This window comes from Pleurodeles waltl, chromosome 5, assembly GCF_031143425.1.
Source record: "Pleurodeles waltl isolate 20211129_DDA chromosome 5, aPleWal1.hap1.20221129, whole genome shotgun sequence".
Classification (NCBI taxonomy): Eukaryota; Metazoa; Chordata; class Amphibia; order Caudata; family Salamandridae; genus Pleurodeles; species Pleurodeles waltl.
Genome location: NC_090444.1, coordinates 964396760 through 964412044, shown reverse-complemented (window position 1 = coordinate 964412044; position 15285 = coordinate 964396760). Strand labels below are relative to the sequence as shown.

General features: G+C 42.9%; 1 protein-coding gene across 5 annotated transcripts in view; it reads left to right on the top strand.

The window, feature by feature from the left end:
• ABHD12 (abhydrolase domain containing 12, lysophospholipase) overlaps positions 1 to 15285 on the top strand; it is a 497414-nt gene that overhangs the window by 272931 nt on the left and 209198 nt on the right. For all 5 annotated transcript variants that reach the window (XM_069235085.1, XM_069235086.1, XM_069235087.1 and 2 more), the window contains one exon: positions 12021 to 12145. In XM_069235085.1, coding sequence (XP_069091186.1) covers positions 12021 to 12145 — 125 coding nt within the window. The remainder of the gene's footprint in view (positions 1 to 12020; positions 12146 to 15285) is intronic.

Sequence of the window (15285 nt, the reverse complement as noted above, 5' to 3'; positions counted from 1 at the left end):
CTTTTAGAAAACATTTTTGCTCATAACTCAGCCTGTGGTGGTCCTACGATAATGGGACCACCAACAAAACGTTCCCGACAACATGCTATTTCTGTCTCGATCATCTCTGGGTCCCCACGAGAGGTTAGTGGAGACCCCAAAATAATAACCCCTCTCACCATTCAATGTCTGTTTAAGCTCTCTCATGGCTGGAACTTTTGTTTTACTGTTGGAAGTAGTTTGTGTTTTAAGGGCTGTGTTTGTAATATCATTGCAGTAGGCCTGTCAGCTCAGAAAATGTGTAAGGCACTGTGTCCTCTTGTGGCTAAATATATGGTTACACTGCATTACTTCCTGCCATTTTCTTTTCATGTGGTTATGCCCTCTAGGGGCTAACTATATGGTTACATGGTTATGTTTCTTACAAATTTTCATTGTGGTGTCATCTAGGGGCTATTCTGAGCATTACAGTGTAATGCCAAAAGTTGTTCTTTTTGTGATAAAGGTTTTTATTGGGTTTACAAGATAATTGTATATGTTTTATTAATCTCTCCTTATTGCAATTATGAACATAACTCAGGCCAATTTAACAGCCTTATTACACTATGACTGTTTGAACACTTGATATGTTTGGGTAACCCTTCCAGTTTATTTCTCTTGATACTCCTCTGTGGCTGTCTTGTGTCTTTTTCTGGGTAATTGTGTTAGCCAGCTAGCTACTCTGATGGCAGGGTGGTAAAAGTGGTAATCTATTAAAATTAGTAAAACAGCCTTAAATTAGGATGCTAAATGGCAACATTTTCATTTTTGGCTGCCGATAGAGGAAGAAGGTAAATGGAAGTGCTTTAGTTATATGCAGGGCCACTGGAATTATGTGGCAGGGAAAGACAAAATTATGAGGCAGGGTAGACCAATTTATGTGGCAAGAAAGTCCAGTTATGAATTTACAACGCCAATAGCTCTAACTCAACCAAATGCGAGACCTATCGCATTGCAAATACATGTTTCCATTTGCTGAGATCTACAATGAAGAACATATTATCAGTTAGTGGTGTAGTTTTGTGAAATTCATTATCAAAAATATTTAGGGCGCCTTGAAACTGTTGTATGAAACCCCACTTATGCATCTTCCTCTAAGAAGTCACACACTTCCCTGCCCCTAATTCAAGTCAGTAAGCACAGAAGGGTCAATTTGCTCGTTTTCCTTCCACATATGCAAAGGGTGGCTCCCTGGGTTGATGCCAGGAATGGAAAATGAGGCGCTCTAAATCTACTTAAGCTCGCAATAGAGATTATTCTTAATGCCACCTGGCCTTTACTAAGCTCCCACTCCTCAAAACCGTCACATTCATGGCTTCTATATGCATTTGAGGTGATGAATGAACTAAATGTTGCAGTTACACGGATGAGGCATAAGGAAAGACTTGGTGGGCAAGGCCTTCCAAATAGACATAAATCATTAGTAATGTAAAGGATGCGGGTAGAAGCCAAATCATTCTCGATTAACCTACTGACACTTAGTAGAAACATCATTCACAACCAGTTGTTCCATAACAAACTACATCTAAAACTAGGACAATGTTCTCGGAACCATACTGTGGCATGTAATTTAAGCTACAGAACAGTAAGTCTCGCTTGAGAAAGAGACAACTTCTAGTCCTGAAGTGAACTTATCTTTTACAGGCATATTGTCTTGGAGGCCATACAGGGAGTGCAGAATTATTAGGCAAGTTGTATTTTTGAGGATTAATTTTATTATTGAACAACAACCATGTTCTCAATGAACCCAAAAAACTCATTAATATCAAAACTGAATATTTTTGGAAGTAGTTTTTAGTTTGTTTTTAGTTTTAGCTATGTTAGGGGGATATCTGTGTGTGCAGGTGACTATCACTGTGCATAATTATTAGGCAACTTAACAAAAAAAAATATATACCCATTTCAATTATTTATCATTACCAGTGAAACCAATATAACATCTCAACATTCACAAATATACATTTCTGACATTCAAAAACAAAACAAAAACAAATCAGTGACCAATATAGCCACCTTTCTTTGCAAGGACACTCAAAAGCCTGCCATCCATGGATTCTGTCAGTGTTTTGATCTGTTCACCATCAACATTGCGTGCAGCAGCAACCACAGCCTCCCAGACACTGTTCAGAGAGGTGTACTGTTTTCCCTCCTTGTAAATCTCACATTTGATGATGGACCACAGGTTCTCAATGGGGTTCAGATCAGGTGAACAAGGAGGCCATGTCATTAGATTTCCTTCTTTTATACCCTTTCTTGCCAGCCACGCTGTGGAGTACTTGGACGCGTGTGATGGAGCATTGTCCTGCATGAAAATCATGTTTTTCTTGAAGGATGCAGACTTCTTCCTGTACCACTGCTTGAAGAAGGTGTCTTCCAGGAACTGGCAGTAGGACTGGAAGTTGAGCTTGACTCCATCCTCAACCCGAAAAGGCCCCACAAGCTCATCTTTGATGATACCAGCCCAAACCAGTACTCCACCTCCACCTTGCTGGCGTCTGAGTCGGACTGGAGCTCTCTGCCCTTTACCAATCCAGCCACGGGCCCATCCATCTGGCCCATCAAGACTCACTCTCATTTCATCAGTCCATAAAACCTTAGAAAAATCAGTCTTGAGATATTTCTTGGCCCAGTCTTGACGTTTCAGCTTGTGTGTCTTGTTCAGTGGTGGTCGTCTTTCAGCCTTTCTTACCTTGGCCATGTCTCTGAGTATTGCACACCTTGTGCTTTTGGGCACTCCAGTGATGTTGCAGCTCTGAAATATGGCCAAACTGGTGGCAAGTGGCACCGTGGCAGCTGCACGCTTGACTTTTCTCAGTTCATGGGCAGTTATTTTGCGCCTTGGTTTTTCCACACGCTTCTTGCGACCCTGTTGACTATTTTGAATGAAACGCTTGATTGTTCGATGATCACGCTTCAGAAGCTTTGCAATTTTAAGAGTGCTGCATCCCTCTGCAAGATTTCTCACTATTTTTGACTTTTCTGAGCCTGTCAAGTCCTTCTTTTGACCCATTTTGCCAAAGGAAAGGAAGTTGCCTAATAATTATGCACACCTGATATAGGGTGTTGATGTCATTAGACCACACCCCTTCTCATTACAGAGATGCACATCACCTAATATGCTTAATTGGTAGTAGGCTTTTGAGCCAATACAGCTTGGAGTAAGACAACATGCATAAAGAGGATGATGTGGTCAAAATACTCATTTGCCTAATAATTCTGCACTCCCTGTAATAAAAACCACTGAGAAGGTACAAAACTTGAAGTGGGATTTTCCCATTTTTATAGACCTAGTTCTCTCAAAAAAGTGTCTGTCTCAGTGATACAGTCCATCAAGAAAAGGGTAGAAATCGAGGGTTCTCCAATGTATGTCTTCTAAATGTACCTTATCAAGGTGATACATGGTGATAAGTTCCAGTTACATTTTGGTGGCAGACATTCCTCTATGAAAAAGAGTCCAAAGTCTTACCTTTGAGGGAAACCACTTTTTTAATTTGCGCAGCCCTTAGTGTGAAATCTGCTATACAGTGGATTTTGCGAACATTAGTTACTGTTCTCAATCAGTGCATAAGAAGTGTAGACCGGTACACACAGAAGAGCGCAGGATGAATCCCTTTATTGTTTGTTGTGCTGAGCAAACTATCTATTTTTTACCCTGCAGGCTTCCTTGCAGAGAGAGCAAGATACATTTTTGTAACTAAAGAACTAGAAGTTGTCAATGACTAGATTATTCCAGCTGACTCTCAGCACTGTAGGATAGGACCTGTGCTCATCACACTCATGCAGTTGTTGTGATAAAGCAAGATGCAGAAGACTGCGGAAAACGATGGTGTCTAGCAGCAGATCACTTTTGGAAGAAGACATTACTACTATACAGGAGGGTGTTGCACCCATCATTGACTTTGGGAGCACATCGAGTGTACACATCTAAGGAACTGAACATGCATGTGTCTCATTTAGAATAACGTATTGATTTCTTCCCATCAAAATTGTCTGTGGCGTTATTTGTGCTTCATTTCTAAATTTGGAGTCTAAAATATTTAGGTACTTCCATTTTTTTTTCTGGCAAACCCATGCCAGAGTTTGGGCATGCAGGTGATACTGGCGACACCTCAGTGATAAATATTGAGAACTAAGCAATACACGGGTGGCCGGGTGGCAGGAGACACTGCAGAAGACTGTACGGCTGGATAATAAAGCTGCCATCCCTACTGGTGGTGGTGTGGGAAGAGATGACCCACCAGAAGACTTTCTCTTCACACCTCTTTTAAATGACGTTACTTTAGATTGCAATCAGCTGTAGTCAGAAAATGTGGAAGGCTTACCTAAAAATAAGACACAGCGTCCCTCGGAATGGGAAGATCACCGTCTGGGTGTTACGGGTATGCCCACCTGGCCTGAGTTACTCAACTCCAAGCATTCTTGGTCCGGCGTTTGCTGCAATCGTGTGTGCCCCTTTAGGTCTAGTATATGCAAATGTACTGATGACCAGGTGCAGGGCTCTGTGGTTTGGAGGGGTTCACCAAGTGTACTGGTTGGTAGGCAGTTGGCGGTGCTGGCAGCATTATGTTTTTGAATCTCTAGTACCATTCATGTCATTATCCAGCCCCAGGTAGAGAGTGTGAGAAGCCTGGCAACCTAGTTTTCAAACGTTCTGCTAAAGCACCAAGGCCAGGCTCTTTGCTGATATTTTTTGTGTCTGGTACGTGTGCAAGGAGTATCAGGAGCTTGGTATGAATCTGTATGGCTGCGAGAGTTATGAGCCTAGTGGCATTCATTTTGGATTTCCCCTCGTGAAGCATGGCACAAGATGAAGGCTGGGCAATTGCCTTCCAAACGAACAGAGTGCATTGCAGACATTTCTGGAGCTTTTGTGAAGGTGTGAGTGGATGTCGATAGGGCTTCCTTTAGAAATGTATCAGTGATATTTCAGCATTGGCCTGCTTGATTCTTTCTTCGTGAACCCTCCTATTAGAATAGATAGAAGGTGTCAGGAATTGGAGGTAGTAGTCTCCTTTGCAAGTGCAGGTTGAACCGTTCTGTGAGGACAAGCCTTTTGTCTTTGCCAGACATGCTACTTCGCGCGGCTGATGGCAGGCCGGTGTGAGGGTTTCACTCGTTGTGCTGTTGTCGATTGAAGACAAAAACTGATCAGGAGACGGGGATGCATGTACTGAGGGAACTTTTTCAAACCAGTTCCAAGACAGCGGCAATGGAATCAACATTCCCTGTCTGGAAATCGATGAGCGAGAGCTTGAAACTTCCTCAGATGGATCCGAGGTTTCTTACTGAATGAAGAGTTGGCACTCTGTAGAGTAGCAGGGGAACCCTTGAGATCCAGGGCTGTTATTACTTGCCTTTGCTGAACTTATGTGGAATTTGCCCCCAGCAGCGCCAAGAGGAAAGGCAGGGCGAGACGCAAGCAACACATCCGAGATGACATTGCACTGGGGACCCACTGCAGCAAAAAAGGTAAACACTCACTGAGCACTGCCACTGAGATACACTGGGATTGGCTATGAGACTTGGGGCCACTATTGGGCCTAATTTCAAACCACTAAGAAATCTGGTACTGTTAAGAGACTGGCCTGTGGGGCTTAGACACAAAAACCAGCTCACGCTTCCCATTGTGAGTCTGTACCAGTAATTTACCTTAAAGGATCGCCATTATCTTACCTGCACACCTTCCTTGATAATGCAGTGTTGTATTCCTTAGCTGGTGTAATAAAGTACTTTTCCGTATTACCGATGCTAATGCAATACTCTGAACAGCCATTATTGGGCTCTGTTGAGTGAAAGTTGTGTTTGGAGTTTCTACCTCATACACTACCTCACTGAGAACCTTTGGACTGCTTGCTTCACTGCCTCGAGATTCAAGTTCTGTAAGAGTGTTCTTGGCGTGCAGTTTTCAGTAATGTGTAGGTCAGGCTCCAGGTCATCAGAGGTAAAAGACCTGAATTACATCGGTTCTCCTCAAAATGGTCGCGAGAACGTGTGAGATCAAGATAGAGATCATGAATTAAAACAAATAATTGACTCACCACTGTGTCCAGGAAACGTGATGTGGCCATGTTTTGAGTTGTGTAGACTTTAGAATAGAGGAAAGTTTAAAAAAAAAAAAAAACACAACGTGCTTTCGTGGAGTGTTGTCAAAGTAATCCACTTACCCTGTATGGTAAGTATTTTGCTACTTTGCACATGCAGTGCCAAAGCCAATAGGTCTGTCTTTGGCTGCCAACTTTATGGCTTTGTCAGTATTTGTTTTGTTTTGATATGTTTTTTTGCAAGTTTTTATTGTTGGTGGAGCAGCCAGGCCCACACCAGTATAAACACATAAAAATACTAAAAGCAAAAATATTTGTATTGGCTACAGAAAGTACACTTTGCCACTGTAGTCCCTGACACTGAAGGGAACTATTTTGAGGGTGTTTGTGCTCCTTGTGAAAGAGCTGAATGTCTGTTGTCCTCCATTAAGTTAGCCTGTGGCTGAACTCGGCGTAGGCTTACCAGTTGCCCCATCCTGTATGTAGCAGTCTGCAGAATTTAATTGTGACTGACAGGAAAAAAAAAAGCATTTGCAATGCAATGGGTCTCGCATTTGCTCGAGTTTGAGCTATTAGTGTTGTAAACTCCTAACCGGACTTTTCTTGCCACACAAATTGAAAGAAAAAACATAAGTGCGATTACGCTATATAAAACGCAACGCGATCGCGCTATGTAAAACCCAACGCAATCGCGCTGCGTTGAAAATAAAAAAAATAATGTAGTGCAGAAACCAGGCTGAAAACATCGAGCCTCGTAAGTTTTCAGTAGTTGGCCGGTGCGCTCGAGGAGGGCTTAACACCGGAAAAGCCATGACATATGCATGCCTTTCACAAATGAAAGCAAGCGGATTTTAAAAGGCAAGCCCACGAACCAATGAAAGTGACAGGCATGACATGAGTGTGGTTACAAGCCCAAAGAGAGATTACAACAGGGACAGAGTCATCCATGGAACAACCAGTTTCTGCTTTCCATTGTCTTCTGCATTGCGGCTTGCAGTGGGTTCTGCCGCTGCCATTCGAAGCTTGTTTTAACAGTCAGTCACGTTGTCTTTGCATCTGACACTTCTTTTTCAGATTACTCATACAACTAGTATTTAATGTTTAAGATTAGCTCTCGCCGTACTACTGCAGACCATTTCTGGGAGTTGGGAATCCATCACATTGTGCATCGCCAGGATTAATGTCGTCATCAGTGGGGGATGGTATGTTTTCCTTAGTACTGCCTTTTGTAACATACAACACCTCCCGCTTTTAAAAATTCACGCAACTAACTGCTTTTAAAAGAGCTTGACACCCCCACTCTTATGCGGATGCCGCTGGTTCAGGGAGTATGCACTGCCATCATTTGAGAGACCAGAATACAGTGAGCAGGGACCTCTGAGGTCTCAGATCCGTAATGGAGTCAGGAGTCCTAAAAGTGTGAAGCAGATACATATACCCTCAGTCATTGTTTAATTTGATCTGGTTGTTTCTGGTGTGGGCACCAGCACTTAATTGTCAACACCGGTGCTTGTGACAGTCTGCTACAAGGTGGCACTATCTGGCTAATTTAGAGACGACCACGACAGCAGTTATTTATTAATGCAATATACATCAAAAATGACTATTACCTGCCCCCCAAACCATTCTTATAGCTTTGGGGGCCTGGAATAGTCCGTATTGTCACACTTGCAGGAGTGTGATGGTTAGAAGTCGTGTTGCTAATAGCATGCACAGCATTGCAGGGACAATGTGTGGTGCAAGCTGCAGTGGCCTCCTGACGAGATCCATGGCAAGTTACCACAGTCAACAACTAACGCCTGTCTTGTTGCCCTGTCATCATACCCCCCACCCTGCAGATAAGTGTATCATGTCTGCTCATAGGACACTTGGCTGGCAAAGTGTCCCCATCAAGTCCGCATTAAGAATCATTGCACATTCGGGACGTTTAATTTAACTTTATGTATTCTGTCTTGCTCATGAATTGACAGCCCACAAGAGTGCAGTCGTTGCAGTCACAGTCGGTGGATAGTAAAGGTCAACGCTTGAAAATCCGGTTCAACCACATACCATTCTTGAGTTTCTGTTGAGAAATACATGTACTCGTTGGCATTGTGACCAAAACCTGCAACAGGGCACTGCAAAATGCTTCCTAAAGTTCAGTAACCCCTGTAGCCGTCCCTTGAATGAACCAGTGCCTCGGAAACGGAGACCCAATACGTTTCAACTTGATTCATTCTTGTCATCAGTCCTTGAATACTTGCGCCAAACTCCTCTGAAACACAGATACGGTGTATCATGTATTAGTTCTGTTCTTTTCGTGAATTGGCAGCATCGGCATAATTACAGGAGCAACTTTTGATTGTGATGTTCCTGCACTTTTCCTTGTTCACTGAGGGCCAGATGTACGTACCATTTTTCTTGTCGCAAACGGCACAATTTGCAGAATCGGGCCGTTTGCGACAGGAAAAAAACATTTTGGTATGTACAGACCCTATTTTGCGATTCGGTAATCTATTACCCGAATCACAAAATGGGTTTGCGAGTCACAATTAGGAAGGGGCGTTCCCTTCCTAATTGCGAAGTTGCAGTGCAATGTGGGATTGTTTTGTGACTGTGAATGTGGTCACAAAATAATCGCAGTTAGCACCAATTTCAAATTGGTGCTAACCAATTCGCAAACGGGAAGGGGTCTCATTGGACCACTTCCCCTTTGTGAATTGGAGCGAAAATATTTTTTCAGAGCACGGACCACTGTCTGCTCTGAAAAAATAAAAAGAAAACATCATTTTCGTTTTTGAAATGCATCCCATTTTCCTTAAAGGAAAACGGGCTGCATTTAAAAAACAAAACAAACTGCTTTGTTTAAAAGCAGTCACAGACATGGTGGTCTGCTGTCCGCAGCAGGCCACCATCCGTGTGAGGGCGCCATTCCCAATGGGGCCGCAAATTGCAACCTACCTCATAAATATTTATGAGGTAGGTCATTTGTAACCCATTGGGAATTGCAAACAGTGTCATTGACACTGTTGTACATCAGGTTTTTGCGATTTGCAATTTGTGAGTCGCAAAACCTAATATTCGTACATGTGGCCCTGAACGGTTCCTCTTTCTCAATGCGAAGCTGCCACAGTGGCTATCATGTTAACAACAACTTGCAGAAAGACACTGTTTTATGTCGGTGTAGATGGGCCTTTCAGTTACAAAATGCGTGCAAAGTAGCTTTTATGTTTCTTACAAACTCTTAATGACGCAGGACCGCGAAAATACAGCTGAAGTTTCCCTGTGCGATAGTTCACATGATTACAGCATTTTCAGCGTTAATAAGTAGAAAACAAGCATTTGAAATGCAAGAGGTCTCGCATTTGCTCGAGTTAGAGTTATTAGTGTTGTAAACTCCTACCCAGACTTTTCTTGCCACATAAATTGAAAGAAAAAAACGAGCGCGATTGCGCTATGTAAAACCCAGCACGATCGCGCTGAAATTGAAAACCAAAAAAATCGATTGCGCTGTGTGGAAAATAAAAAGATAAACTAGTGCAGAAACCAGGCTGAAAACATGGAGCCTCGTATGTTTTCAGAAGCTGGCCAGTGCGAGGAGGGCCAAACACCGAAAAGGCATGACGTATGCATGCCTTTCACTAATGAAATCAAGCGGATTTTAAAAGGCAAGCCCACGAAGCAATGAAAGTGACAGGCATGAAATGGGCGTGGTTAAAAGCCCAAAGAGAGATCACAACAGGGACGGAGCGCTTGTGCACTCGATCTTAAGCGCCAGACCCTAAAAGGGATGGGTGGAAGGTTGCATGGGTGGTGGGTAAAAGAATGGGTGAAATGTGGATGGGTCAAAGGATGCATGAAAGGGTGGATGGGCGAAAGAATGAATAGATGAGTGAAAGAATGGGTAAAAAAGTGGATGGGTGAAAGGATGCATGGGTAGATGAAAGGATGAGTGAGCGGGTGAATCAGTGAAAGGATGTGGGGATGAGTGAATTGGTGAAAGAATGGATTGGTGAAATGATGAATAGATTAATGGAACGGTGAAAGACTGATGGATAAAAGAATGAATGGATGCAGAATATAAAGGTGAAATGGTGCATTTCAGCGAATAGATGTTAGGGTTAAAGGATGAATGGATAGATTCTTGAATGGAAAAGATTAGGGGACTATTCTGGGGAGAGTCGGGCTCACTTGTTTCTCTTGCTTGGTGTCATCAGAGCTTTAGTTCAAAGAGGCGGGGTGGTATTTTGAGTTTCTGGCTACTTCCTTGCTTTGGAACATCAGATTATGTCACCGCACTGGGAATATTTTTGAAAAATGGGAGTTTTTAAACTTGAACTGAGAAATATTTCTGCCCCCTCCCTGAGGAAAATTCTCAAGTAAGAGGTAAGTCATTTGTAGTGTGTACCCTTTATGTGGCTTAGATTCATGTTCTAGATGGGGCATTTCTAGAGACTGTAAATCATACAAGAGAGGTTTTTGGACTGCACACCTGAAATCACCCATTTGAATGGGCTCTCAGGTATGATAATGAGCTTATAGGAAGCTTGTCTAGGATCACACAATTTGGCCATGCAAGGAAGCTGAGATTGATCACGGGTTTACCAGTTTTGTACTCTGCAATTCAGTCACTAGTTCGATATCTGAAGCTCAGATCAAAGGTTAAAACTTTTGACTTCAATCTTGAGGGTTGAGATGAGAGTGTGGGTGACAGGCAGAATCCATATTTTATGTTTGGCGGTTTTCTATGCCATAAGCCTTACCCAATGACATAAGAGTGCTTGACAGCAGACACAGACTAAGTAATCCAGTTATTTTGGCATAGTGAGATTTGCAGAGATTTGACTCTGGTTCCCCACTTTACATAGTTGGTATCTGTAGCCACTAAACCATGTGGCCTCCTGTGAGAGCTTGACTTGATTTGGGCTCGAGATTCCCAGAGGACCTCAAGCTCAGCCAGAGCCAGGCATCTGGATTGAGCTTTCAGTGGCTCGCCCACCTCAACCACAGAGATCATCCATCCATTTTGACCAGCAACTTTCAGAGGCACTTGATGCAGCTTTATGATGTTTATGAAGAGTGAAAGGTGGATGTGGTGGCCATGGGGCATCTGCAAACAATGTATAAGAGTACAATTATAAGATTTTTTTTCACTTCTTTCCCTAACCTATTTTAATGCAAGAGCTAGACGGCCTTATAAATCTGTGTACTCATGAATGTGTGTAAATGCAAGTGGAATTCTGCCCCACTCTGCCTGAGAAGCTCACCCAAACTTCATATTCCGTAAACCACTAAAAACCTAGCTATTTTCTGGTTACTTTTCTGTATCCCACTGTGGTTCTGTTCTTAAGTACACTGTTCCAGGGTATCCTAGGTTATATCGTGCCCCCTTGCTACAGAGATTGGAATTTGGTTCTCCTGCTTCTAGCGTAGGCCAAGATAGTGATTTCTAACACTGTCCCTATGAAATTAGTTTACTAATCCCTGCTGTTTTAATCCTAAACTCCCCATCTTTGCCTAGAAACGTTTACAAAGTTGTAGTGCACTGAGGCCAAACATATGTTATTCTCCTGTGGTCCCAGGGACCTCCTGAACCCATCTTCTCTGTCTGTCACTGTTGAATTTCCTAACAACCACCAACCAGTGGGCACCTCAGCTGACTGCAGAGATTTAGGGGTTTATCTGAATGGATCACCGTAGTTAACTCAAAATGGCCTTATCTCCTACATACCACATTACTGGGTATGGATTAAAACAGTCTATTAGTTCACTGGAGCATTGCACTTATGTCTTCTGTATTTGCCAATGTTTCTGACATTTTTCACTCAGTACCACTGTTCTCTCCTATTTTGAAACGGAGGGAGTGAGACAAAAATAGAAAATGTAATTACGTAAGAATGATGAACGATTGTGCTAATGCCTCGGTCTAAAAGTGCTCAGTATTACTTTTGTGACATGTTTTTCTTTGTTTTCCCTTTTAAGGCGCTATGGCCTCTGGTTTCGATTACGAATGGTGCTAGTCTCGTTGCTGGGACTCTACATTGCCATTCCAGTACTTGTGAAAGTGTGTCCTGCTATCCAGGCAAAGCTGGTATTTTTAAATTTTGGTAAGTTTGATATCGGATTTACTTTCTGTACAAGGTCAGTTTACCAGTTTCTTCGTTTGCTTTTGAAATGTTTAAATCCAGTTCGTAACTCTCTTTTCCTATGTGCAACTTGCCTGGCAGTGACTTTAATTTAGTGGCTTGATGTTTTGCAAAAGGCTAATTACAAATATCACGCAAATTATCACTACGTGAGTATTTTCTCCAGTATTCTAGATTTTTATCATAAATCTCTGCAACATTTTATGTTTTCTATATTATTGTATCTTTTACAACACTATCTTGAGGCATTAGTGTTTGTTATTGTTAATACCCATGCCTTTCCCCCCTCTAGTACTGTTTATGCAGCCGCCTCCAGTCCACAGTTGACACATATATGCCACTGCCAGAAAAAGACACTGATAACCGCGCTGGTGTGCTTTTTTAACTTCTGGGGCAGCGGTTTTTAAGCTGTGATCCGTGGACACCTGTGGTCCGCAACTCCTACTTAGGGAGTCTGCGACTGCTTAAAAAATTAAATAATAACAGATTAATAGGGTGAATATAAATAAATAAATTAATTTTTTTATGTAACATTTCAAAACATTCTGTAAATGTGTTATGGAATTTGAAATTGAAGGCTAAAATTCATATTGGTATCCTCATATTGATTTGTGCGAGCAGTGCAAGTGCATCAAACAGAACATAGTATGGTCATGAATGATCTCAATTGAATTTAGAAAAGTTCCAACCTTCCCATTAAAACATTGATTTATTTATATTTGTGAATTAAATAAAATATTTCTTCACTTGTGTATTAGTTTGATCAATTCTTGTTTCTGTATTTTTGTGTATTGTTGTGTGGTTCAAATAATCAAAATTGCTTAGGCCTGGGTTCCCAGATTGCAGAAGAGACTTGGGGCCAGATGTAGCAAAGGGTTTTACCTATTCTATGTCTATGGGAAAATGTGTTCGTACATATAGCCCTTAGTGGGGGACAGAGGTTCCAATAGTGATTCAGTGGGGTTCCTTTATTCCATTAATAGTTACACGGGGGTCCACAGAATACAAAAGACAAGAACAACTGTTCTGTGGTGTTTGGGAACTCATGTTATTGCCTTGTCAGGCTTTTGTGGACAAAAATAGTTCTTCCCTTCTATGTCTAGTGGGTCTATTTTGGTTCTTTTTTCATTGTTTTACCTTTGCCACTTTTTTTTGTTTTTATCCCTTGAGATACTGGCAAGTAAGTAGGAATTTGCAGGAAAGGAATTCCAAAGAATTTGGGGGGAGGAGGGGAGGAGGGGAATATGGAATGCAAAATGAGATATTCTGTTTGGATTTAAAAAATACAAACATGAAATGCCATTCTGCTTGTCTATTGGCATGTAAACATTTTCAGTGGTTCACCTTCAAGGGGTGGAAGTAGAAACAGGCAAGGAAATCATCAAGCTGCTTCATTCTTTTCACATCTTGCAGTGCAAAGGCAACATGATGTGAATGCCATTGGTTTTATGCTCAGCTATGGCAAGTAGACAATGTTGTCTTTTGGGTCAGCTATGACCTCTATCATCGGTCCATTTTAAGTCTGCGGTAATGAAGGCATAAGCTCTAGCATCAGTGCCTAGAATTACAAATTTGTGATATCTTCTATGGTGGTGTAGGCTTTTGCTTATGTTACTAATGCTGTTGGACCTATTTATTTCCTAAGCTGCTCAACATGCAATTGTGGAAGCAGGCTTAAGACCAGGTTCCTTGAAATCTGAACAGCAGGCTTGCTTAAGGCCCATGAAATCCCAATCTTTGGATCTGCTTACTGAGGAGTTTAGCATGAGGGCTGTCGTGCTGAGGGCTAAACGGTTTTGTCCTCAGCCACAAAGGGCATGTGTTGATGATGGAACTGTTCCGTCCTCCGCACACGCAAAGAAAATCCCTCTGGTCCGGGCACCAGAGGGATTTCCATTTAACATTTTCAGCCTTGGTTGCTGGGTAAGAGCTTCCTCAGGAACTAAGGCTGAAAATATCCCCACTGTGTAATGACGGTCCGATCCATCATTACAGGAAAAATGAAAGTAAAATGTTTAGATTGGCTCATTTACTTTCAGTTCCATTGTGCTCGATGGCGTATCTCAGCCCCACCCCCCAGCATGGGATTTAAGTGCAAATGGTACCGTTGGGAAGGGGAGAATCTCCTCTTTCCAATGAATGGTACCTTTCCCTAGTGGATCTCAGCTTGGTGATCGCCACAGGAGGGCGATCCCCAAGCAGGGATCCACCACTAGACACCAGGTAGGGGGGAGCAACCCCTTGGGCAAGGGCTTTTGCTCACCTCCTGAATATTTCTTTCCCTAATTCAGTCATTCTGTCTCCCCTTCATTTCCACTGGGGGGCAGAAGGGGGCAAAGCTGGGGGGAGCAGAAAGCCCACTAGACACCAGGGAATTTCTATTTTTTATAAAAGAGGGGTGGAGGCTGCCCACAATGGGCATGGCATGCCCCCACCCCAAATATATGGGGACTACGGTCTTTCTTCCCCTTGGGGGGCAGAAAAGGCAGTAGCCCCCAATCTGCCCCACAGGGGGGCAGACAGCCCACTAGATGCCAGGGAACTAAAAAGAACACAGAGGGGTTGGGGCTGCCCTCCACCATGGGCATGGTTATGCCCCACCCCAACTGAAGGGGAAGCAGTCTTTCTGCTCCTCCTGCAGACTAAAACATCTCAGCCCAAAGGCAAGCAAGAGGACATTTGACTTTTGGGTGTTGATTTTACATATGGGACAAGAGAGCTTGGCTAACTCCCAATATAGTCCCATTTGCAATCGTGAACGGCCACACTTTTTTGAGATTGGGTAGGTGTAGGAAAGTGCCACTGTTGGCATGGTTACCCCCCACTTTTTGCCTAGTGTTGATACCAACTTCGATTGAAAGTGTGCTAGGACCCTGCTAATCAGGCCCCAGCACCAGTGTTCTTTCCCTAAAACTGTACCTTTGTTTCCACATTTGGCACAGCCCTGGCACACAGTTAAGTCCCTTGTAAAAGGTACCCATGGTACCAAGGGCCCTGTGACCAGGGAAGGTGTCCCAGGGCTGCAACCCGCATTATGCCACCCTAGGGGACCCCTCACTCAGCCCATGTACACTGCCTTGCAGATTGTGTGTGCTGGTGGG